Source organism: Synchiropus splendidus, chromosome 11 (genome assembly GCF_027744825.2).
Source record: "Synchiropus splendidus isolate RoL2022-P1 chromosome 11, RoL_Sspl_1.0, whole genome shotgun sequence".
NCBI lineage: Eukaryota > Metazoa > Chordata > Actinopteri > Syngnathiformes > Callionymidae > Synchiropus > Synchiropus splendidus.
Window position 1 is genome coordinate 7,240,716 of NC_071344.1, and position 27,370 is coordinate 7,268,085.

Sequence of the window (27,370 nt, forward strand, 5' to 3'; positions counted from 1 at the left end):
ACTTGTATATTCTTTGAGTTGTATTTACTCATTTCAGATATAATTCTTTTATTTTCTCTGTATTTGTGTTTTAATTGTAATTGGGTTGCTTAGTTCAGCTCCTCTTTTATGTCAATTATTTATTTTGTTGTCTAGTCATGTTTCTTTTCATTTATCTTTTACTAAAAGTACTTCGAATTCAAATATTTTTGAGTTCATTTTGATCTCCTGTTGCAGCTTTTTATTTATTTTCAATTTTCATTACATTTTTTTATTAACAACAAAATAATTTCAATTAAAAGAACATTTTATTCTTTTAGTATTAGACTTGAGACTGTAACTTCTTGTTGTTTCCAATATACTTATTCATTTATCATGCTATTATATATTTAATTTTAAATTCCATTTTTGCTTTTGATTTTTTTCTTCTACTTCTGTTTTTCCCATCTCCATATTTCATGAAAAAACAACAACATGAAAATATGACAAAAATATGAATATGTCCTGGTGCATTTCAACAGTGAAACTAAAAACAAAATCAAAAGAAGAGTTTGGTTTTAAATTATGAGAGGGCATCATCTGCCAGTGAGCCTCCAAAACGTCTGTTAACAGATGGTGGTGAATTTAGCTCTGTATTGTGATGGTCCTGCTGCAAAGGTCAGCGAGGGACACAAGCTACGGACACAGTGGGAATATAACCCACTGACATTTACACTTAGACTGACCCCCGCTCATTCTCAGCATACACACAGAACCCGAGCTATTGGCAACACAGTCCATCAGGCCTGTCAGCTTAAAGGAACTTTTTCATGTTATAGCCGCTGACACTTACATTCACAAATGCGGGGATCCCGACCTAAGCAGTGTTGAACTACTGTACAAACCTTCTGTTCAGGTCTGTTCTGTTAGGAAGACTTCCATGCTTGACTGGATTTCTTATGAAGTCATTTCACCCGGTTCTCTTCACCCTCATGACCCCCAGTTTGGGAATGATGATCAACTCTCATTGATTTTTTTCGATCCTGATCTGCTGCTCCGATGGGAGCTGTGCTTTCGCAGGATGGTGGACGCAGAGAAGAGGTGAGGAGATCCATGAATGATAACTGGAGTCATAAATCATAACACACACAGCACAGCTTGGTTCAGTCTGGCAGTTTATCAGACTATAACATTTCGTTGTTATAACGTTTCATAATCAAAGTATGAATATTGGATAGTGAATACGATGAATGATAAACATCTGAAGGTGAGACCAAAGCGTATCGATTTTAAAGTTGTTAAAGGCACGTGGTTGCACTCAGACAGAAGGCAAATCTATCACGCAATCGTCCCCTTTATTGTCCGAACCCACTCGTGATAAGCTCCTAAATTGGCTCCCACTCTCCTGTTACATCTGAGGAGCTCACAGGAAGCGGCCAAACCTCAAATGTCTCTGAGAAGATTCTAGCATGTGTAGAAAGTTTGACAGGAGTCCAGTTTCTGCTAAAAATAGTCAGGATATAGATCCAGTAACCGTCCACCTGCAGGTCTTTTTCCCCAGCTGCTACCAAGAGAGAGAGAGAGAGGGAGGGAGGGAGAGCGAGCAAGAGAGCGAGCTGAAGACCCGCCGGGCCAAAGACATGTGACATTAATCCTGCAGAGATTTGACCGGGATTGTCACAGAACTTCAGACTGAAGAAGCACAACAGTTGGACTTTTATGTGCGCAGGCTTATTCTTCACTGGAGCCGGGTTGGAGGAGTGAGGGGATGCTGGTCTGCTAGAGCTGACACGTCCAGATAAACAGGTAGGAGCTTGTTGTGTTTACCATCAACATTTACTACACGTAGTAGCTGTTTTTCTTTTTCCTTAAGAGTTACATGAACTCAGAGATGGTCAACCTGGGCAAGAAAACCCTGCGAAAAACTAATGGAAATGACTCTATTAAAATACAAAGTCTACTTTTGGTTTCATTTGTGAACTTTTTCTTCTGTACGCTCAAGCAGAACAACTCTGCTGCCTCTGCCCCCCATTTAAATAGCTTCATATCTGGGTTTTATTGTGTCCTATTTTCCATTTTTATATCAACAGAACCAGCTTGCTGGCACAACCCAGTTGAAACGTCATGAAACAGTCTTACAATGTAAGATTTTCAAGGGGTATTTTTTTTACTTCCATTACTTGATGATACTTTGAATTTCAGAAAACATTTACATTTACATTTACAAAAAAGTAGATTTACATCTACAAAAAAAAAACAAACTTTTGGATATTTTTTTTTCCGATGATGTTACTCAATTCAGTATCGTTGTGTGATTTATTTTTTAAACCATTTTATTATTCAATCACAAAAATTAGCATTGGAAAAAGATAGCCTAGCCTTATCGCCCCAAACGTACAGATATTGTAGATTAAAACAAATAGATTAACAAAAGTTATTGATTTTTATTATTCTTCATTTGTTTTATTTTCAGTATATGTTTTCTACTCCACTAGCAAGGTAACATGTCACATTAGCTTATATCAACACGTGAAAGAGGAATTTGTTTGTAAAGATAAGATACTTGGCAGCTACACAATGATCCAATTCGAAGATTCCAGCACCAACGGACTTCATGGAGTGACTTTTTATCTGTGGTGAACTATTGAAAGATGAAGAAGGTCTGTTTTTGGCAGTGAGGGAGGAAACAAGTTTGGACTTTTGCTTACGATTGAGCTATGCAGGCTGAATGTTTGTTTTTCAAGATGGCAGCTGCAGGACACACACTCATAAAACAAACTCAGCAATGTTCTGAGCTTGAATCATGAACTCCTCACATCTTCTACTGACATTGAAGCGCTCAAAATGTGCTGTTTTCATCCGTGTGTCTGAAGTTCTGACACCACAGCCGGTCTCAGCTGCTGCTTCTCCACTCCAGACCTCCGGGTGATCGGCTCTGTTAGCGGAGCTGCGGAGACGTGGTCACATTTTGAGTAAATAAATAGCCTCTGAATTGAGCGATTTCATCGCCTCCAATTTCACCTGATTTCACCCTGTAAAAATCCATATGTTAGCTGCCCCGTTGTAAAAGCCGTAGGGCTCAGACCACGAGAAAAAAGTAGCATGTTATAGTCTGGAAATTACGGTATGTATAGTGCTGCAGACATAGATGCTGAAATTATTTTCCATATAGAGGGTTTTCACGGCGCATTATCACCGCGTCATCCGTCCCGGAAGTGGCCATGTTGGAGATACTCTTTGTAAACATCCCCATAGACTGTGAATGGAGTGCGATGGAAAAACGCAAAAAAACCCAGAAAGGGTCATCAAAACGAGTTGGGAGTGACAGGACATACAGAGAAGGACTTAATGAACACGAAAATGCGCGACACTTGGAAAAGTTGAGCTTTATTGGTGGTGCAGACCCGTACGAGTTGGCTCTGTTGTCGTGGGTGAACGACGACTCAGACAGTCTGCCGTCGGTGACGTGTCCTAATATCGTCAATATTGTTTTTTCGCCTATTCCATCCACCGCCGAGGACCTGAACTGTCACTGGAGCAAAATATTCGGATGTTATCCACAGATTCGCCACGAAGGTCCTGGTTCAGCTTCGCTAATAACAAGCGCCTCCTTTCTTCCGACAACTTCTGGCATTGTTCTCCTTGATTTGTCATAACTTTCGGAAGTCGATAAAATTCCAACTGTTTTTCACGATCGGAACGATTCGTACAATCCAAAACACGACCGTAATTCACCATTTTTCAAGGAAACGCTGCAGAATCGCCTTCGGTACCGCTCTATGCAAAACAGTGAGTATCTCCAACATGGCGGCGTCCGGGTTTGATGACGCGCCGTGAAAACCCTCTATTGAAGGCATTCATTTATGCTTGTTGAATTAACTAAATAATGAGCTGAAGTTGAGTGTGGCATCATTTACCATTTTATTTATTTAATAAATTCACTTAAAGAACACACTTTACTTCTAAAATGAAACACAGCGTGCAACAGCTGAAAATACACAGGGCACCTTTAAATGCCAAACCTCCGGGAACGCACCGTTTTTTTGCAGCGTTAAACGGGTAATTGATCACGAATCCGCCGTTATGATTATGGTCCTGCTGAGACGTGGTGTCAGCTTGTGAACGGCTGAAGGTGCATCTCAGCAGCTGAATGAGCAGCAGCAGCAGCAGCGGCGGCGGAGACGGTGTTCGGCTGCCTGCAGCTTTAATTCGCCACCGCGCACGTCCATCCACGCAGCAGGAAAGCTCGCCGCTATTTATCACCGCACCAGCGATTCCCCCACTCCCCAAAAAAAAAAAAAAAAAAAAGCATCGCGCCCGTGTGGACGCTGTGGATGCGTTTCGCTCTCGCAGCTTCAGATCCTGTTGATCGTCGGAGGAGGAGGAGGATCGAGACCCAGGGACTGGATGTGCTCTTTCTCTGGCTTCCCAACTGTAGATAGGACCCGATGTTTTCGCCTCTTCGTCGACTGGAGGGATAGCAAAACCCCTGTGTTCCGAGGCGTCCTTCTCCCGTCACGCGCGTGATTCTCTCTATGCATCATAACGCGATTCATGGTGGGAGCGATTCTTTTCATCAATGTGCATTGATGTAGCAGAAAACGTGGACGAGATAAGGTGGGTAACAGAGTCGTTCCTCGCCACTGAATCGTTGCATTGATCTCCTCGCACCTCTGTGATCCATTGTCTCCTCACTCGTGGCTCGTGTTGTCTCTCCACAGAAGCCTTATCTCAGCACCTTGGCTAAGGATTTCATTGAGGACCCGCTCACAGGACTTCCACTCTTGTCTGAACCGGGAATTACACGTCCAAACTGGGATCTATGAGCGGCAAAGTGGCGAAGCCTAAAGAAGACAAGGATGCTGCCAAGGGTGAGTGGCCAGTGGAATGGCAACACAGCTTGACATCATTCAACTCCTTCATCTCCTGCATGCTGCCCGACTTTGAGGTCACTGGCGACAGCAGGTCCCCCGCGCTGCATGAGTGAGATCCAAAAGTGGGCCCACCTCCTGCATGATCTCTTGGACTCCGATCCCCCTGCTACACTGAAGTAAAGCTTCATCCTGTTGACGTGTCCCGATGTGCTGCTTGAGCTTGGATAGCCAGAGAATGAGCCTGAGTCCTGGCCTCCCAGGATGAGCCGCCGCTCCTGGCTGGAGCTGACTCTTTACAGGATCCACTCGCTCGGGCTTTGTTTACACTAGAGAGCAGACCCAGACATCGGGAGGCCTCGGTGAAGCCAGCGTGAAATCAAACACCCAGCCGTGACCACCTCTGGGCTTTGCTGTAGCAGAGTACTAGCTCTTCTTCCAGAAAGATCTGGGATGTTCCAGCGGAGCTTCTCGCAAGCGCCACCAGTCCGACACCCATCACACACAGTATTTGTGATGGGTCTTAATATCGGAGACGTTCATGTGCTCCTGAACTTTTTTATCATGTACAATAATGCGTACTGAACTCACCAGAATGCAGTTGAAATTAGCAATATATGTGATAAACTTCTCTAAATTTACCATGAAATCAACTACATTTTTTTGGGTCTAGCTTTTATCCTCATGGATTTTTTCCAGACAGTCATTTCTTGTATCCCACTTTTTTCTTTTTTTTTGAGGTACTGCTTTTGTTTTTCTGTTGAAAACATTTTTTTTAATCCCCGTGATGGGACCATGTTGCAGGCTGAGATTTTCATTCACCCTGCTTAATTTTAATCTGCTCTTTTTGACACAGGCAAAAAATACAGAACTTTCCTTTTTTTAACTCATTGACTTTTTTTACTTTTTCATTATGGTATTTATTTATATTTAAAGTAAGTGTCCCAACAATGGTAGATTATTAGATTAAATTTTACTAGATTGTTTTAGTTTTTCTTTGGTGTTCCTACAATGGGGAAATATTGGTTGTTACGGCAGGATTGCAATAATAAAGACAAATTGAACATGAAGAATGATAAGTATATTTATGACAAATTTTATTTTATTTTATTTTATCTCATGTCCTAGTTACGTAATACTATTATATTATTATTTTTTAGGTATTTGAAATTCCTTACAGATTTTTTATTTCCCTTTCATCTTATGTCCAGTTTTTTAAAATAATATTTAAATTTTTTTGTTAGATAATATTTAATATTAAAAAATGTTTACTATTTTCACATTTACACTGTGAATTATTCCATTAGCATATTTCTTTCTCTCTGACAGTGAAGCTATTTAAATCCTGATTTTTATGTCCTGCATAAAAAACCCCATAATAAGATGTATAGTAATTGAATTGGACACGTAACGCTTACATAGTGAAAACAATACTGTCCTGTATGTAATAGTGTTTTCGTCTTGGCGGCGCTCCCGGTGCTGTGTCCTTGTTTATTTACAATTTGGCAATTCAATTTGATCCCAGTGTTGTCAGGTTTCAGCTGTGTTTTAAAGATGCTTCCCGCAAATCAATAAAGCTAAGTGGTTTATTTTGGCAGCAGTGTTGCAGCCTATGCCCCGGATCTGTTGTCACATAGGTTTGGACTCATTTATAGAACATGATGTTAATAAAGATACAACGACAATCAATCAATATATATGACAAAAATAGTAATATTTGGTTTGAGAAAAGGGTGTTATAAGGTACTAAATTACCATGAATGAATTGCTTAAAAACATCATTTTAATGGACGGATAGGGCAAAAAAGTGATACAAAAAGTATGAAAATATGATGAAAATATTGGAAAATACAGAAAGCATGTGGAGCATGGGAATATTACATTATTGCTCAGTGTTAGATGACTTCATCGAGTTTGTGCATTGTTTTACTGACTCGGTGAGAACTCACCGACAAGACAATGAAGCTCCAAAATGAACGACGTCACTGACAAAACTGCAAATATTCGCCAGCCATTGATTCCGAGATTAACCTCGCGTACAACTTTCCCTCTAATCTGCTGTGAATCGATGGCGTGTGTCGATGACTGACTCACTCCAGCCTGCAGACCTGACAGCATCTCCAGGACTCTCAAATCAAATACAAGAAATCATCGCTCATGTGGGAACATTGAACCAAGCAGCGTGTGGAGGAGTAGCAGGAGGTCAGCAGCTTTGCCCCTCTTGCTTTGATTTGAACCAGAAAGAACAATCTATTAGGCAGCGTTCCGCCTCCACTGGCCGGGATGGAGAGGCTCCAGATTCCGTGTTGACCGTCGTCACCACCAACTGTCCCACGAAAGATTTCAGGAAACAATTAAAGCCGACTGCAGCGCGTCTCTTTATGTAAGCTGATGTAAGCTTCTTCATTACTCCTCAGTCAGTTTCCCCTCAGAGACACCTAAGACATGACCACATGTTCATCAACATTTCGGGTTACTTGATGAACGCATGACCTTATTTCCCTCCAGTTTTATTTTTAGCTGTGAGGTTTATCACCAGACGGAGAAAATAGACGTGTTTGCGTTCAGATTCCTCGCACTCCTGGCAGCAGCATGGTCTCTGTTCCAGTGAAAACCTTGCGTGGTTAGGCTACTTCAGATGGAAAGCACTTAAGAAAGAAATTTAAAACAATACTGTTTGTATACAGTGGCTGTGGTTGTCTACCTGTCTGTTAGGTTTGCCAGCTTTCCAGGGTGTCCCTGACCTCTGAGGATCATCCAGAATCATCTGCAACTTTACAGTCCGAGCTTCCGTTTCAGATGGCTTTTTACTGACAAAACGTGGCCTAGACAGAGAGGGAGCGCAAATCTTTGCTCCGCCCTTTAACGCCAGTGATTCACTTGTGTTAGTTTCCAGCCGGCCTTGTCAGTCTAACGCGTGCTGACACACCGACATGTAAAAACCACATGACGTTCTCTGCATTTGAAACAGCTAAATATGATCAAAAACATGATGAAGAAATGTAACTGTGGCAATGTAAACTTTCATTTAAACTAATTGTATCTCGCTGATTTCATTGTTAAATTGTTAATAAATAAATATATTATCTGTTTATTCAGGTTTAATCCCATTTAATCCCTGTATGAATGTAATTCTTTTTCTTATAGTATTAATTTATCCATCATTTTAATTATTTTTATATGTCTTTTTTAAATACATTTTTCCAATTTATTGACTTTTATTTAATAGAATTCTCCGATTATTCTGCTGATTTTTAAAGCTCTGTGCGACCTCACTTCGACCTCATTTTCAGCTCTGCTTTTAACTTCGACCACCTCGAAGTCAAAACACATGTGCCATCATTTTCTTATCATGTCCAACTTAATGGAGGACGAGCGGCTGAGGGCGAAGGAGAGTGAATTTTAAAATCTTAATGAAGAGTTTTTAATCCAGCTTTTTGGCTAATCTATGTCTTTCATGATTCTACTTCGAGCGAGGGGTCACTTATTTCAGATAATGTTTTAATTTATTACACAGGGTTTCGGTCGAGATTATAATCCAAAAACAAAACACACGGAACAGAACACCAGTTAAGACGCGATAGAGAAATAAGGAAGCAGATGGGAGAGTTATGACTTTTACTGAATTGAAGAAAATAAATACACTAGTTTGAGAAGTAAATCTCTGACCAATCGGCAGTGGTCCATCTCTTCATGTGTGCGGCTGGAACGTGCTTATTGACCAACACGTTATGGTGTTTCTTTCTGGATTTTTCTGTTGAAAAGATGCAGAAAACTGCCTTGTTCATGTCCACCACCATAATGTGTAATGTATTGTCCACTTCTTTCCGCTTTGTTTTAATAAGTTTGATCATGTTTTCGTCTTTAAAGAGAGATCATTTTTTCTGATGGCATGATGGCGGGCTGCAATCGTTTACATGGGGTGGACACCCTGATATATACTGTATGACGGGGTCGAAGAAGAGTGTAACACAACCCTCCGACTATGTTAGCGCACTATAATGAATCACAAAACTATCTTATTGTCTCTTATTATTTGACATAGTCCATCATCCTCAGTATCTTTTAACTGAGGATTGTATTCACTGTCAGCTCTATTATGAAGTCGACTCACACCTGAAACAGTATTTTCACTGCAGTGTGTGCCGCCGCATGGGAATTAGAATGAATGCAAATACACAGAAGACTCACAACGTGTGATACCACTGAACTGCGGCGCTTGAAATACTGTTTTCTGTGGAGAGCCACCGCGGTTTTGGTCAGGTTGCAGTTGTGATGGTCGTTCATACAGGAAACCAGTGAACAAAAGTAAAACTACTTCCTGGAAAATGTCCAAATATATCAGTATTGGGAGAGTTGAATGGTGGTTAACTTTGAAACCTCTCCCCCTTTCTCTTCATCTGCTTTGGTCTGTTTGAATGCGTCATCGATATCGCAGAAAACCACTTGGTGCAAAGAGGGAGGTAGCTCTCTTGAGGTGAATCTGTTTGCAGCTATTGCTTCAGTGACTCCTGTTCTAAAGGAGATGCGAATATTACACAGAAATGTTAGTTGCATGGCAAATATTTTGGGGCGACACATTCCTCTGAGCGTCTCTGATTCTCTTATTATGTTTGCAGACAGCTGGTGAATTTATGTCCTCCTCCAACTGCAGGTCCGACGTCAGGCGTTTTGCATATTTTAAGGCAGATGAATTCAGTGTGAGGACAGCCACAGAAGCAAATCAATATCAACCCAGAGAGGAGTCCAGAGTCTCGCTTCATCAATCACGCTGCCGGCAGATCTATCCTCCGCATCACTGACACCTCCTGTAATCTTCCTGACAAAACTGCACACGGCCCGCTGTGTTGGAATCATCCCTGCAAAATTGCTCTCTGGCTTCAATTTATGGAATTCTGCTTGAGAGCGCATTAGGACATCATTTAACAGCGTATGGTGAAAGTTATCTTGTGTAAAATTATTTCACTAAACCTCATAGAAGTCCTGCCGCCGATCCCACGGCAGCTCTGGGGAGAAAATGGACTTGCTGGAGAGTTCCATGCAGGGTCTGTCATTTCTAATCCTATGGTCCGGAGATTGATTCGAACTCAGTCTTCAGCTCAGAGGATTTGGTTCAGTTTGAAAGGGCCAGCTTGAAAATCTGTTTCCCTCCAAGCCTCACGTGAGAAAAGTAAGATTAAGCCCTGGTCATGTCAGTAAACTGTGTTCATATTTTAACTAGAAAGGAAATGAGACAATACTCGTCTTTATCAAAACATAGCATAAAAATGATGCAGTCAATATGCTGGAGGAAATGTCTAGAAGGTATTTTGACTGAATAGAAACCAAAAAATTAAAAATAATTGTGTGTGTATTATGAAATATATTGACTGGTGAACAGTGTCCGCAAACATATTAAGAAAATCTAAGTTACTTCCTGTCAATCATTAAGAAGGGTAGCCAAGACGGTGTCAAAAATAATCTTATATCATTGAAAGCAGAAGGAATTTTCTTACTGAATTGATGGGGAGTTTCTTTCCCAAAAATTGGGGCCATCAGGCGGCAGATTCCAGGGTTCTGACTGGATAATATTTCATGTTTGATGTGCTGCTGGGGCACAGTATCCTGTGCCTCTCAGTCACGATGTAACAGGAAGCGGTGTCCTCCAGTGTACAGCATAAGGATTAGTATTTCCTATTTATTAGTGACATAACTGTAGTCACTGTAGTTGAGTCTTTAAGAAAACGTCTTCGGTGGACATTTTAATTTAATTTTTTTTTTATTTAGTTGAAAGGTCTGCCTTCTGGCTCAGCTCTGTCTTTGCTCCAACCTGTAAAGTGAACTCAGCATTGCTCTCTCCATCGTCCTCCATCCTCCATCACTTGAGCAGGTCGTTTTTTCCTGCTGAGACAGTGATGTACAGTGTTTATGATGTAAATCTGTCTACACCATGTAACTGTCAAATATTTGGGGGATGTGCTCATGTGCTCGTGGTGTCAGGAAAGTCACTTTCTGTCAGATTTGGTTCTGGTGGTGATGCAGATCCGGCCACGCTGCCCGGGGGAAACTGTCTCACGTCGCATCACAGATCTGCCAGTCGCCATCACTGACGTCTGTTTTTTAGCCAATGACTTTTACAGGGTTCTACAAGAAGATGCAGGATTGTGGAAGCCTCTGAACTTGAGCCAGGGGTGTGAGGTCGGAGTAAACAGGGCTTGTTCTTGACAAAACAGTTGAGCAAACTAAGCGCACAAAGTAATAGACAACAAACTCTCCTGCTTGGTTGAGCATTTCCGTCTTCGCGCCTGTCCATTCAGGCCGACTTCCCCTCTGCATCCACCTGCACACGCCCACAGAGGGTTGATGTCATCTGCTCATCACTCCGCACATTAATTTTTCAACGTTGGCACAGCGAGGATAAGGTCAAAGCCTGGACGGCAGACTGCTGCTATTTTAAACCTTCAAGTCAGAATTTCTCCTCGCTGAGGTGAGATTTTGACTCATTATGTCATTTTATTCTGAAATATGTTTGGTCTTCAGCTGCATTTGCATTTTATATGAATTTTTTTGGCTGAATGAGTGAACCGAGTGGGCAGTTTGTTATGTCATGTTTTAGGAGACAAAGTGGTTCACAATTTAGTCAGAGATCCTGTGAGTGTTTTTGTTGTTGAACTGCAGCAGTAGGGTATGTTGTATAACTTCAAAGACAGGAATAGTAATGACAAAAATAGATTTAATTGTTAAAAAAATGCTTATGCTGTTTTAAAAACAATGGTTTCAGTTATGGATTTGTGTATAACCCAGACAAATAAGTCACAGGAAAAGGGACATATTGAAATGCACTAAATTCAACCTGAGTGTAGGTGTGCTTATTTCCATATTGTTGCTGTATCTATCTGTGGTTGAGCATGAGCTGATCACAAGTTATCTTTCTTGCTTCTCCACACCAGGTCTGGTCCTGTGATGGAGTGACTTCCTGAGATCTCTATCGCTTCATATTCCTGTCTGTAATGAGCTACAGTCCATATCAGGACACCTTTCATTTACTATATATCTGATTCCTTTTCACGTCTATTTTTAGCAACACAAACATCTTCTCATATGCAGACAGTGCTGCGAAACCCTATTGCTTTGATCCCGTCTCACAGTGTATTATCCATGTTTTTGCTTTATTCGTGAGTTTAAGATGATCCTCATCCTCGTGTAAAGCATTTTATTTTGCCAAACCTGCTTAATAAGTCGGCTGCATGACGTCATGGCGACTCCACGTGCCTTGAAATCCATCGACGACAGGCGTGTGTGAGTCAGAGCTCAGCTGGTGAGCCAAGGTGGACGGTTTTGTAAACTGTTTCTTGGCTGTTGGCTCGAACATTTGTGCCTTTGGGAGTAATTTACCATCATACTGTACAATAGAGGAAAAAATGGGTCACTGTTTCTTACATAGTTTCACTAACTCCTGATAGCCAGGCCACGATTATTGGAGCCACACTTGACTTGTCAATGTTCTAAGTAACTGCAAAAGAACTTGCAGGGCCGGTTTAGGCCCCTGCATGTGGAGTTTGAGTGGGATTCATTCTGTAATCTAAAATAAATCCTCTTGTTTCGGAGCACTAACGTGGCTAGAATGAGCTGTTCTTCAGAGTGATGGGTGGTGATGGCTGTATCGTAGCTGACTGGAACAGTGAGGCAGTTTTCTTCTGTGCTTTGGATTGACACCTCAGCGCAGCCTCCTGGTGTCTCCTGCAGACTCCGAAGTGTCAGCTCCTCCTCTGACTGGTTATCCCTTCTGATGGAGCGGTGACCTTCATTCATGAGCTCAGCACAGAGCTGTGAACCAGTGAGCCACTTCTTTCAAGGACCTTGGAGACAAACTCGATCTGCCGGCAGCGGATGTGCATGTTGGGAGGTTAGAGAGGAAAGCCTTGTTAAGCAAACTGGACTTTCTCTCAGGATGGTGTCCTTGCATGGACATTTCAGCCAATACCTATGATGAGAAAGAGACTTTGTGTTTTTAATGAAGTCGTATCTCTGTTCAGGACTGTCCACAATTTCAATTTAAAAATGTCTTTACGATATATGTCTCTTAAGTCCATATTATTATCATAATTCAAACCCATAATCATTCTTTTGCACTAACATACTGTATATATTAAAGCACTCTGCCGAGGAACTTCAGAGCATTGGCTTGGAGCTAATGCAGGATTTGAGTGTGTTGAGAGGTGGGTGGGGGGGAATGGCAGTATCCCAAGGTCACTCCGGAAGCCACATCTGTGGGCCTAGATGACCCCTAAAGAGCCTGGTGGGATTGAAACGATGTCACATAGAATTATGTCGAGCTTCAGATCGGAGAGTGTGTTCAGTGTCCTTGGCAAAATATTCCCAGTGAAGGAGTCAGAAGTCGGATCGGAGGTTCTACAGGCTGGAGTTTGCTCTGGATTAATGGTTTTTCTGGCTGTGGACTGAGCAAAGATGCTTTGAATTATAAAGGGATTTTACACAGACAAGGTCGATGCTGGTAAATGCAGGTGTGAGGATTGAGGAGAGGAAGTCTTGGACAGGCTGAAGGCTTGGAGTGTTGGCAAAGTTGGTGTTTCATCCTGAGGGAGTGGAAAAGATAACAGTGAAGGGACAACTGGAGCAGGAAGAAATGACTTGAAAAATGAAATCTGAAAACGACAGTGCGTTCACATCAATATTAAAAAGATAACTTACATTTTGTTGTGAGAAATATGAATATATAAATCAGTCGGTAAAACATACTCTTAGAAAACAGAGAATAAATACAAGAGTTTGTTGTTGAAATAATGATTTCAAGTTGGCATAAAAGAAAACGTATTTTGTGTGCAATAGTGTGTCACCAGATTGAAATAAATCTGCTGGCTTTGGTCGTCTTCCAGGCGCGCTCGCTGTGGGAGGTCATGGGTCAAATCAATGACCAGGTGGACAGATTATTCCTTTGTGTTGTTCTGGGAAGCCTCTTGCCATCCCTCCATCATAGCTGGCAGGAATGAGTGGACAGTCTGGAGCCCCCCGTGAGGGCGCTGCTTCTACAGGGCAGGACGATCGGACATGACATCCGTTTTCATTTGAATGGTTTTGTAAAAGCAAGGCCCTCTTGCATTTAACAACACAGGGAGCTGTGTATATGTATTCATGCCATCGGCAGTACGTTTTGATTTTTAGGACTCTTGAGGGAACTTTAAAATGTGTGGAAAATCAATGCATTAGAAAGACAAGTCAGTACTGCAGTACTAGATATGAAAATAATCAAACACGGGAGTTCAAAGAATCTTTTAGGTATAGTATTCCCTTAGCAAAACATAACAAAAAACAAAAGTATTGGACCTTAAGTTCTGGAACCTTGTACACAAAACAAGCCTACAACCAACTCCTGGCTTAATCTCGCAAAGGTTTTGTGGCAAGAGGTTAAGGATTTGTTATTTTAAAGAGTTGCCAGAGTCCAGGGACTAAGAACAAATCATTTTTAAAGAGTTTATTCAGTTCGTAGAGGCATCGGCCCTAATTATGGGCTATAAAAACGCAGTCAACTTAGGGCCACAGAGAAGAAGAGGTTAACCAATGTAGTTGCCGCTCATGAATTGCACTCTCCACTGACCAGACGTGGACCTAACAGGCTGCCCTTCAAACCAGAGATGGAATCAATTCAGCGCATTGATGAGTTGGTCACTCACTCAGCACAGCTGTTGACGTGTTTGGGGAAGCTGGCAAATCCAATGAATTACACTTGAAATGCAGTTTTACTTTCAAAAACATGTTTTTAATGGGTGATGCCAAGTAGATTTTAAGTCATAGATCTGGTAGAGAAGGAGCAGAAAATGTGACCTGTTAACCTCAAAATGACTTTGAATCTGTCTTTCAAGGAAATGATGGAATTGTTAAGATGCTAAATATAAGTGTTTCTCTGGTCCCAACCAATTTTACAGTCTGGAGCGACCAGCATCAAGGCTGCGCCTGCTTCTCATCAGAGAGACATCATTTACATAATGAGTCGCTACCACGGCAACAAAGCCCCAATAAGCAGGGATGTCATCAGTTGTGGGGGTGGACACGGAGGTGCCTTCCCACCATGTGATGCAGAGCAGCGAGCGTTGTCATGCAGTCGCTGAAAATTCACTCCCAACCCGGGAGACCCAACTCCACACGGAGGGAAACGCTGGATTAGAAAATAAAGGGTGGGCAAGGCTAAACAAGAGCCTCTGTGGGTTTGGGGTGGTTTTGGGATTTGAGATGTATCCTACATCACTATGACAAGGCCGTGATGGCGCCATATCACCACTGTGTGTGGTCTGCCTTTTTACCATTTAAAATGAAGTGTATTTTATGCAGTGTAGTTTGCACATGAGAAACGTGTTTTGACTTCTGTCATCCTTGAAACGTCAGCGCTCCCACTCACTTCCATCACTCCTTTAGCAGCTGCAACTTCTTGTTTGAAGGTTAGAGCACTTATACGTTTTACCTTGGCTGTCTGTCTGGCACTGTTCATGGGTGTAAAGTTGCTTTTATTTGATGTCGATTTTGCAAGAGGCACGATGTGTTTTGCTCTTTGTTTCAGTGACAGTTCGTCCAGCTAGACCCTCTTTTGGGATTTATTTCCCTTCAGCCTCTCCTTGGCCACCTGCCTGTCTTCATACTAATTCCTGATAAATCTTTTGAAGCGAATCAAACAAGACACATTTTGACAATTTTTCTGGAGGTGAAAACAAATCAAACCGAAAAACACCACCACCCAGAGTTTGCTATCCAAGATGGCTGCTCGGCGTGTCAACAGCGTGTACACCTCCTGTAATATTGCGTATATATTTTTTCTTTCTCTAAATGGGTTCACTACCTTGTATTGTTTCATGCAAACATACAGTTCAGAAATGTTTCTGTTGTGTAATTTTACAAGTTCATTTTTGTGCAAACTACAGTCTAGACCGTGCCAACAGTGGATAATTGCTATTGTAGTCGATGTCTTTCTCTTTCTTCTTTTGGTAACTGGAACGCTTTGAACGTGGCTTTGATGTCATTCCCACTTCTGACTTCCGTCATCCGAGGCAACTGGAATGCAGCATGAGCGCTAAAAGCAACAGGAAGGAGCTGACACTACTCTATCTACAGTGCTCGATGTTGAAGCTGAATTGTCTGGTGACTTCCCACCCGTCATTATTATTGATGATCACAAACAGCCGTGCCGGAAACCCATCTCGTACCATCATATATTCTCAAGTGGACCTTTGAGTCCAGTGTTTCTGTGGTTCGTGTTGACACATGGTTGTTTCAAGAAGTCAGAAGTTTCTCCTCTCTCAAGAGGTTCAAATGCTGGGGTTAAGATGAGTGGACGGTGGCTATTGTGCTGTTCCTTGACATAAATCGCACCTTATATGTCCATGTACTTTGTTCACGGCGCCAACAAGTGCGCCCCATGAGTGAAGTTCATGATCATATTGAGGTGCTGTTTCTACCAACTGACATGCAGTTTAATATCAAAAGCTGAAGCAGAGGCTAAACGCTCGCCCCAAACGCCTTCTTTCACGCACTGCCTGTGGTCCCACATGTGCGTCTATTGAATACCCAATGAGTCAACATGCAACGCAGAAGGCTGACTTCTGAGTCACTCCTGGACTCAAAAGTCCTTTTGAGAATAATCAATATTTGACACCTTCGAAATCAGTATGTGGTGTTATATTGTTTGTCCAACAGCCACAACAAAAATAATGTGCCCACAGAAGCGTGAAACGTGTGGGTGGTTTTATTCACAAGAATCCACTGTGCAATGACAGGTGTACCATAATTAGCTAGTTCATATGGCAACCAAATTAACACTTAAAAAAGTATAAATAAATAAGGGAAAAACATGAAGTGCATGACTTTTCCCCCCCCATTATTCAGGTATATAACTCATTTCCCTATTTAGATGTATATACTGTATGTCTGCCATGTTTTTCACCAACGCATTACTTTGAGCTATTCAGGATTCTTGCCAGAATTTGTTCTCTGTGTGTGGAGACGTCAGCCATAGCACATGAGCCAACGTAGGTCGGACACACGCCGAGGTTCCATCCATCCTAATACTTCGTAATTGCTCACATGCTTATAATTTAATGTGGCATCATTAAACTTAATGATGTAACCAGCAGAGAAAGACGCTTATCACAGCTATCACAGTTTGCAAAACTTAGTTTTGCGGTGGAAAGCAGTTTACAGTAGGGACCCTAGAGCGCAGGCGAGATGTAGTTTCTCTGCACATTAAGCTATTCAAATATTTGCTATTAATTCTGCAGCGCACGTTGGAAAGCAACCATAATTTCCAGCTGTCAAACATGGTGTTTTTTTGTTGTTTATGATTATTGATACTCTGCATATTGTAACTTTCACCTCCAATCTCAATAGAAGTTTTGTTTAGATGTTCCTTCCTTGCCAGAGTATCTGGTCGTCTCACATGTATAGTTCAGTAGAACTCACTGCTGTCCAACACTACATTTATTTCACACTTTAATGGTGCAGGATTGGTGAATAATTCATCTATTGGGCAACATTAGCGTCCATAAACTATTCAATATTGACTAGTCTGAGTGAAGTTACTCATCAATAAATAAATAAACTGCAATGTAGAAGAGTTGACTCCCGACAGAGCATTTGTGTTGTGCGCTCTGTTTTTTCTCAGCGTTGAAAATCGCAGTCGGTGCAGAGAGAAAGAGATGAGAGTGAAACGAAGGGATGGAGTACGAGGAGAGGTCAGTAATCTATAACAGTGGGACTGGTGACCATACCCAAGATGATGAGCGCTGCAGGCCAGATGAAAAGGTTACACGCGATGCTGAAACACTTCAGCTTTGCTTAAAGGTTACAGCGGAACGTTGTGACATTAAGGACGTCACCGGCGTAATGCAAGGTTTTATTTCTGAGTCCAATTATTTGCCAAGATGTTAACTGTAAACATGCTCATTCTGTGTGACCTTTACTGGATGTAGCAATTTACTCTGCACTCATTTATCTTGTCCTGTACTTCGATTAATATCATTTTGTTGTGGCGCTGTTTGTGGCAGCAGGGATGTCATGTGACATCCCGCCGGCAGTGATCGGCAGTCTTATCGTCCACGCTCGTGCACAGGTGTCATTTTGAGTCAAGCATGTGTGCAAGCAAGCATCACACACCAAGGTGTGATGAAGAGAATGCAAAAAAAGTTCAAAGAAAATGTGTGAAATTGAGGCAGGCTGTGTTTGTTTGTGTGTACAGTCGGTGGTCCGGCTTGGTCTGCTGGGGACGGCATCTGTTGTTTCCGCCTGTTTGCATTCTATATCACAGCACTCAAACCACTAACTCGAGAGCGGCCAAAGTCTTAAGTACATAGATTTAAATGACAATTGCATTTAGCAATTGAATTCTTAACTACTGAAAATGAAATTTTATATGGACGACTTTACTGTAACGCTAGAAGCCGTCAGGTTTACATATAGTGACCGTATTGGTAGATACACATTGTGATACTGTCTGGAATCAAACACAAAATTATCAAATCAAAAATTGCTAACATTTAATTGTATAATCTCTTTATGAATCTTGCATGTTGAAAAGGGCTACAAATTGAAAGTCAGCTACTCTCGACTACCTTCACTATGTCGACTAGTGGACATATGACAAACAAACCAACATTTCTGATCGCAGTAGATTGTAAGTAGCCATTTAAAAAATAAAGAGGACTTGTTTTAAATACTTGGATAGTGTTACATTTTTTGAAATTTTAATTGCTCTAAAGGTGGCAGTTTGCACCACCTTTGATGTATCCAATGTGAAATGTTGCCATACTTTTGACGTTTTGCGACACGATGGTCGAAGCCAATAACTCAGCCAATTGAAATCTAACTTTCAAAACAGTATTTTATGTCAAGTGTTTATGACATTCACATGCATTTTTTCACATTTTCAGACATGTTGCTAGTTGACTTTGAAATAGTCAGTCGTTGCAGCCTATCAATGTCATGCATTTGAAAAGGCTTTGTGCGCTTGAATGCCCCACATTTCATTTTTGAAATGATTTTAAAATATTTGTATTCCATTTCAACATGTTTAAACCGCCTTATTTTTATTTTATAGGCACGTTTCTGTCACTGAACTAACCTGAGTTCTTTCATCTCTTCCTTTTCTCCTCTTTTCTTTCTTTTGTCAGTATAATTGTGGTGAGTAAATCCATTATTCATTTTGCATTTCCTTCACAATACAGTCTCAAACCGGAGTCCTGTCATCTCTGCTCTTGTCGTTTCTGCGACGAGACAGTCCAACTCTATTTTAGGATCTTGTACATTTCGCTAAGACTCGCTCAAGGCTTTTTTTTTCCCATCGAAATGTGTTGCATGGAGGCAGTCCTCACACTTGTGCTGTCATCTCACCTCTTATAAAAAGAACTTCTCACATCCTTCGCAGGCGACAAATGAAGAAAACATTAGCCGTTATGATTTTTACTTTTTTTCAGTGGTCGAATGCACCATCAGTTGTTTTTAATGTGTCACATCAAAGTGGAATGTGGCTAAACTGAGTAAAGGTCAATTTTAGTTTTGAAACACCATTGTAGGGTCAAAAAGCGTTTGCTTTCCTCTATTACTTACTGCAAAGCCAAGTACTTGAAGATATTGATGCCCTTCACTGACTGAGGCAACAAGAGTTTAGGATTTTAGGATGTGTTTAAGTGCAACGTTAACAACATGCCTCTGTGAAACCTTCTGCCGCACGTAATGTTTGTGTGGGTGTCGGCCGCAACAAGCTGTAAAGCTTTGAGGAACAGATGGCCGCTCGTGCTGATGGTGAGTGGCTTCTTGCTTTGGCAAAGGAAACTTCCATCCTGACTTGGCGTCAGCATAACATTAGAACTCGTACGCATTTACAATCCTACTCCGATCCATCTCAACCCTGAATGTTGAAAGAGACCCAAGTTTGGCTGCGATAAGCGTCTTTCTCTGCTGGTTACACCATTACATTTTATGATGCCACATGATATTACATTAAGCGTGTGAATGTTTGGAAATATAGTGTGAAAAAATCCGGGCAGATCAGTGATTTATCTTTTTTAGTTTTACTTGCCTTGTTATGGCATTTTAACATTTAGCATTTCACATTTTTACACAAACAACACCTGGCACTAGTGTGTTTTCACAGTTTCAGCTCCAACTGTATTTTCTCCCGGTGTTACTGGGCAGAGGCAACCAGTGATGAGCAAGTTACGTAACATAGTGGCACAACAGTAAACAAGTCTTTCTGAATGCTGTTGATTCATCCAGTTTGCTTTTTACATTTTGAGAAAATAACTACTGTCACTACAAATATTATCTGGCAAACTGCTTTTTGTATTTCCATTGTTCTCCACAACAGTTCCCATGTTGACAATATGCTTATTAAACAGGTGAGTTTTTGTGCCAGTTATTATTTAAACAGCTGCTTTAAATATCAAACATAGTGCAACTACCATGGTTAAAAAAAAAAGAATAATAACTATAAGCAGCATTTTAAAATTTATTTCACAAAATCCATTTCATGAAGCAGAACGTCACAAAAGTGAGCCAGCAAACAAGGAAGCAAAGACTAGCTTTTAATAATGTGAAGTCAATGAATATTGGTCATCGACACCCTGTCTGTCCCCTCAGATACCCGTGCTGTATACAGAACCAGTTCTGTGAGGTGTTCCTGTTGGTTGTTATGATCATGGATTTTCCATTTTAAAACACTAAAACACATAATGCTGTCCACTGCTGTGATGCGTGTGTTCTTGTTTGTTGTGTGTGATCATGTGAGATTCTTGGCTTGGAGAATGACGTTGTTGTTCAGGGCTGGATAGGAATCAAGAATATAGGAACAGATCATGAACGCAATGTAACGTTTTCGTCGGTCAGTGAGAAAAAAACATTTCAGAATTTAATATAAACAGGTCGCACCTGAGTAAAAGTCGCCGCACCAGACACTAAACATCTGGGGCAATGGAGACTGGTCAAGCGCTTTACTGTGCACACTGCAAACTGACAGTCCAGCTCTCACTCTGTGCGTTCTATACTTTCAAAATTGGGCTGCGGACTGCCACACGGTATATTGTCCACTCGTGTGTTGACTAGCAAAACCTTTTACTTTATACCATGAAATCAGAAACCACACATATGGTGCCTGTGCTTATTAGCATTGTACAGATTCACATGTTGCATGCCTCCAGTTGCCTCATTTCTGAAGTTTCCAAACACAGTGTTCTTGCAGTAACATCAGACAACTTTCCCTTCTGGTTGGCTGCTGGTTCATTCCGCATGTGTTAGCGTTCGCCAGCAAAAACACGATGGTCTCATGGTGTCACTGACTAGTTGACAAGTGAATTTGCAAGGTTACGGATTGCAACTCTAGTTAAATAGGGGTGTGTGAATCTGTGACTTGGAATCAGACTGTGCCTTTCTGGGAAGAGTCAGCCTTGAAGATACCGCACTTGCAGGAAACGTGATACAGTAGATGTCAAATTTAAGGAATGCATTTGCAAGATATTGTTCCATTGCTTAACATTGATAGATAGATAGATAGATCATGTCTGCACACATTTCTATCTACGTCGCTTGATATTTCAAGGAGGATCACGGTAAAAAGTATGAATTTTAAAAGTACATGCACAAGAAACATAAGCTGGACGTGAACCATCAACCTTGTGACACACAGGGATGTGCTTTGACCGCTATACTGACGCTCAGTCACGTGACCAGCTGTTTAGGTTGAGCGTTACAATCTTACATATTTGTAGGATGTGAGTCTTTTCAGCAACAAAGTAAAACAATGTGGCTCTCAGCCTCTGACTGGTTGGCCACCCCTGCTCTATATGGCTCGTGACAGCAGCAACAGAAAGTGCCTTGCTACACTGTCCTTGTCTGCTCATCAGGTGCGACGGCACCGGCTTCCCTGACACGTCAGGAATGTATTACCTCGTGAGGAACGTGGCATCTGTAAGCGGAGCTGAAGCTCATCAATCACTGGAAACACCTTCAGGTGGAATGCAGAGCACCGTCTCGCCTACAATGAACTTAGTTGTCCTGTTCAGTTCCTAAAAATATTCTGTGACTGGCATTCTATTCAGGAGGACGTTCCAAAGTGACATGACTCCCAGGATTGAATACGATAATAAGTGGACGCCGTTTGACTCCATTCCTGGAGGATCTCCACAGTAAAACATGGCTTTTCCTGCGTGTTTGCAAAAGTACTTCAGAGTAACTTATTAAAGCATGGGCACTGCTAATGAAGTTGTTTGTCTTTGCAAAGCGATCTGCGTCTGCCCACTGCTGCTGGCTAATGAGACGTTGTGTGACGGCTTCCTGCCTGCTGACTGAAATCCACATGAAAGCCGGAATATGAATAGGAAAAATGAAATGACCCAGCTGTGAGGCGGGTTTCTATGCTGCTCAATTGCACTTATTTACGCTTGTTAACTGACGGTGGAGCGGTGAAGACGCCGACGGAGCTTTTTCAATGACAAATTGTTTTAAAGATGAAAACACGTTTGGAATACATCAGTATGTCCGTGTGACCCTCATTATCGGCTGAAAAACACCTTAAAAGTTTGTTCGTGGAGAAGCGCGACTGGGAGAGAATGTGCTTAACTGCCTGGGAAACTGTACGTTTGATGCAGAGCGCCATGACCTTTCACCCCATTTTCACACCAAGTTTAATGAGAAACTGCCGCTCGTCTATTGTCTTCTCAGTTCATGTATCTTTTAAATAAAGAAATTCAAATATATCACTGTGATTCCATTTGTTCTGTAATTCACTATATCTGTTGCTAAACTAGATGCAGTATTTGTTAATAAATGCACACTTGTTTTATGTTTTGAAAGTTTTGACTTGACATGTTTTTGCTTTGCTTATATTTCTTTCGCATTTTATATTTTTTTAAATCTTGAAATACTGGTGTTTTTTTCTGGTACAAGTAATATTTCATCATGGAGTCATAAGGTGCATTTACATAAAAAAGTCTTGTTTGTTTGTGTTGTCGATGCCGTTTCCTTGAATTTGTATTTGATTTCGTTTTCAGTTTTTGCGTATGTTTATTTTATCCCCAGTCATGTTCCTCTTGTTTCACGCAGTCCAAGTCGCTGACTATCTTAACAATCGGTCGACTTGTCGGCATATCATGTGTCTGAGTTGATGAAAATGCTGACTCATCAGATTGCAGTCCTGTAGATGGTAATATAAAAAGCTTCTAATTGTTATGAAATTTTACATTTCAGTTGCTGAAATTGTGGTTTGAATTGTGAATTGTGGTGATTTTTAATGTTTTGGGTCGCAATGGTCCTGGAGCCTCGGCCATTTCCCCTCTTACCGCGGATAGCGCTGACTCACGCATGTGTGGAAAAGCGCGCGATGATGTCACAACTCCTTGACGCATGAGGTCGACAATGTTGACTAGTCACTGCAGCTCTAGATTGTGTCCATCTCAGCAAATCTCAGCCATGTTTTTCGACATGAACCCACTCAGTTTGTGTGGAGCCTTAAGGCTTTTCTATCTGCTGTGTCTGCAGTGATGAAAGGTGTGTGTGCCGTTCCTTCCACGTGTCAGCTCATCCCAATCGTGCGGCGAGAGCGATCAGTTAAATTTAGCTTCATCTGAAGCTGTTACAGCAGACATAAGTGTGTGTGTGTGTGTGCACTACTGATCCAGGCTCTCATCTAGTTCTATGTGCGCTGATCCGTCACGACGATGTAGATGAACATTTGCCGGTGGATGCGTGTGTTATAGAGCGAAGGATGTTGCAGCGAGTGGCTTCACGCAGGAAGCCTTGTATGTCTGAGTTGCTCCTCCCAGAGAAGAATCACTGCACGCTGGCCTCATGCTAACAAGTAACGTTGTGTTGCAGGAGCTTATGGAGGTGTGATGAAGGTGCTGATGTGGAACAGACATGTTTTTGTTTTGCCCATTCATGTGACCATGGACTGCAGCATCGGAGTGCATTAAACAGGAAACATTTAAGATTCAAAATAGCATTAAAATGGAGTCAGTTTCAGCCAATGTTTGGCCCCTGCTATCTCATGTTGGCCCTCTCTGTTGAGACACTGAGATCAATATGGGTTGACTCTTTGAGTCATATCCACAACTTTATTCACATAATCACCCAGTGTGACATTATATATGAGATGCACATTAATAAAAATGAAAGAAGGTTGAAGTGAAAGCCTTTATTTAGCTGTTAAAAATGAGTTTTCTTCAAATGATCAAATTACATTTAAATCCTCATCACTGATTTGGTTTGTCTTGTCAGTTACAGTGGGAGAAAACAATTTCTTTAATAAAGAAATATATCATCAAATAGATGATGTGTCATTTATTGGGGGCGGCGGTGTGAGAATTGAAGAAAAAAAAAAGCAGCCAAGCCGATCACGGAGGTTCTGATTCTCTGTGCCGCTGGAGGCTTCCTCCCTTTGTTTCTGTCTTACCTGATGCGTCTCCCACTCTGGAGCGTGTCTTGCTTGCGGTTGTCGGTTGAGTCAGCAACACTGTGGATTCTGATACGTGTCTGTGCAGATAACCCGTGACTGATCTCACATCTACGTCGACATGGAGCCCCGCTTTTCAGAGGAGCTCTAAAGGATGGGCTGTTGTATCAGCCGACCCACCGGGGACAGAAAAGGTTACACAAGCTATTTCTATAGAAAGATAAACCCCGAAAACAGAGGGGTTTTAGGATTAAATACCTGCATTGCAAAGCATTTCCCTCTCCCCTCTCTTGAAGTATTTATTTTTTTAATTTTACCGTAATATATGTAAAGTGAAAGGATGACCGCCTTTAATATCATCATCACAAAATAATGCCTGCTGGTGATTTCGCTGACGTCGCGGTGACCTCATCGACTGCTTCCCATATTTGGTGAAGTGTTGCTTGCGCACATGGAAACGCTGCATACGAAGCGGTGGTGACAGAGAGTGTAGATCCCCGCCTGCTCTGGGAGTGCTTGAGGAAATGTAAGCAGCTTATGCAGTCCGTGATGTTGTCATCTCCTCTCAGCTGAGCTCCTTAAAATAACAGGCCCTGTGGGTACAGACTGACAGATCCGCGGAGGGGAGCGCCTGCAGACAGAACCAGAACAACACTGCCCAGATTAGACCAGACTCACCCATTTACAGAGAGCATAAGCCAGAAAGTCTAACATCTTTTTTTGATGGTGTTTGGGTCCCCTTGACTGTTGCTTCTGAAGGAAATAGATCAGAAGCCAGGACTTCATTTGGTCTATATTGCGGAAATAGGTTTAGCTAGAAGACCACAACATAGAGTGGAGCGATGGTTATCACTGCTGCCTCTGAGCAAGAAGGTTCAGGATTGGAATCCAGCCCTAACTCTGCATGTTCTCTCTTCTGTGTGCTCTGCGATGGACTGGCGACCTGTCCAGGGTGTATTCCTGACTCTGAAGAATCACTATGTCGTGATAGAATCGTGATCGCGCTCAGAATATCGTGATAGTATTGTGAGGTACCCAGTGATACCGGGCCCCAGTGGTTGGAATGTAACCTCTAAAACAACCTCCCTTTATCCACACGGAAGTCCAGAACACAGATAAAGAGAGATTCACGCAAATACAAGTATCATCCGACTTACGTCTGGGATCGGTTCCGACAAACAGGTCGTAAGTCGGATTGGATGTAAGTCAAATGCCATTCAAAACAGCTGACGTGAGGGTTATAGGTACTACTGTAGTCATAGATGGCTGTGTGAGAGTGAGATGCTGGGATGCTGTGCAGCCGTAACTGTCGTACACATTGCCGGGCTGCTACATGCTTCGTGGCCGACATTGTATAAAATAAAATGGTCGTAAGTACGGGTGGACGTGAGTCGAGCAGGTCGTAAGTCGGATGTTACTTGTATTATGTTACTATTTATAACCTATGCCATGTCTTTAACACTTCGTAGCAGATTCAAATTTCCTAAAAAGAAAGTTGGAACGCAGCGCTTCTGACTCAGGGTGTCCCGTCCTTTGAAATCATTCGTCTTAATCTTGACATCTTGGGCGAGTGGACGTGTAGCCAAGCACCTGTTCTGCAGGACAGATGTCTAAAGGTACTCACTCCCAAAATTATACCGTGAAAGAGACGGATTTTCATATGAAGTTGATGTAGGGGCACGAATACGTGTTGTAGAATGTTGTGCTTTGATATAGCAGCTGACAGGGTTGCAGCTTCAGGTCGTTTCTATGAACGTGGTCGAGGATACATTTGTATTTGACACTGGTGCGATCTGTCATCATCCTGGCTCTTGTTTGAGTGTTGAGCGCCAGGCTTTTTTGGCGGCACTTGGATGACGTAGGGACATTTTCAGGGAGTCACAGAGCTTGTTTCCTGGGATTGATGCACTGCTTATTGCCTTACAGGATGCCGTCAGTCATCTGCCCCCATCTAATGCCCTTTTCTTATCTGTAAACAAACAACTGAAGCGCACAACATCTTTTATCGATTAATAAATATGTTTATTTCAATCTTTGAACCATTACATTTTATAGATCCATAACCCATTTTGAAATGACAAGGAGCAGGGGGAAGAGCAAGTTTTGTTTCTTCTGACCGTAGTCCACGTCTTTGCTTCCCCTTGAACAAGTCAACCGTCAATAAAACTGTATTGAGGTCACATCAAACTGTTATGGATCAGTGTATCTTACACTCTTTTTAAATCATGACCTGCATGAATGCATCACTTGTCTCTTATGAACACATTTCTGAGTTATTTTTTATGCATTATTCTGTGCGTCACAAGGGTTTTTTTTTTTTTTTTTGCTTGAGCTCATTCTCACCTGTAAATCTATTCAATGAATAATTCATGTCTGAGAGAGTCATGGCTGCAGCTGAAAATAATGCATTTGCTGAGAGTCACATTTGAATAGAATGAAAACAAATTATGTTGCTGTTCATTGTTTTCATTTGCTTCATGAGTTTCCTGCATTGATACTGGCGCTGTTATCTTTCGCTCGTGTGTGTTTTGGTTCTCCTTGCTGTGTTAAAATGTCCTTGGCAATGAGAAACCGCCGGTCCTCGTTCTGGAGCTCGATGTGATTCACAGGAAAAACAAAACAAAAACAAGTTTTGTTTCATTTAATCAGGAGCAGGGGTTTCAAGTCCAAAATATGCTGTGTTTGGAAAATATTTTTATTCTTGCTGTTAGATGGAGGTGAGAAAAATTGTACTGTTAATAGTGTTTAAGCATTTTATGCATTTAAAATAATAGTACAGACAAATAGTGAAGCCACATAAAATAGCACTGTGGAATGGAAAGGTTGAGTGCATGCGCAAAGAGGTGATCAAGTAAGAACAAATTTCATTATGAAGTTAGAGGTGTGAGGTGGCGATTTATTATTGAAGTGCGTTTTGTAACACGACAGGCACGGTTCCATGAAGTCCTTTGTTATCAATGACATTTCAGATGCTAAAATAGGTTAGAAGCTATCTATACTGGGTTAATAAGAAGCAGGTCTGCAGTCGGGCTCAATGTTACGGACACGGTTTCATTTCCTGATATTTATGCCAAACATCTCTCCCCACGTCTCTCAAGTAAACAGTGGTTCGCTAAGA

The 27,370-nt window shown here is 41.7% G+C and overlaps 1 protein-coding gene across 2 annotated transcripts in view; it reads left to right on the forward strand.

Annotated features, from left to right (window-relative positions):
• Positions 1 to 4,182: 4,182 nt before the first annotated feature.
• Positions 4,183 to 27,370, forward strand: part of fgf13a (fibroblast growth factor 13a) — an 86,755-nt gene continuing 63,567 nt past the window's right edge. The window contains exons 1-2 of one of the 2 annotated variants that reach the window (XM_053878426.1): positions 4,183 to 4,575; positions 4,680 to 4,829. In XM_053878426.1, the coding sequence (XP_053734401.1) occupies positions 4,781 to 4,829 (49 nt within the window). In that variant the 5' untranslated portion in view covers positions 4,183 to 4,575; positions 4,680 to 4,780. The remainder of the gene's footprint in view (positions 4,576 to 4,679; positions 4,830 to 27,370) is intronic. The other variant, XM_053878423.1, reaches the window with a different exon arrangement.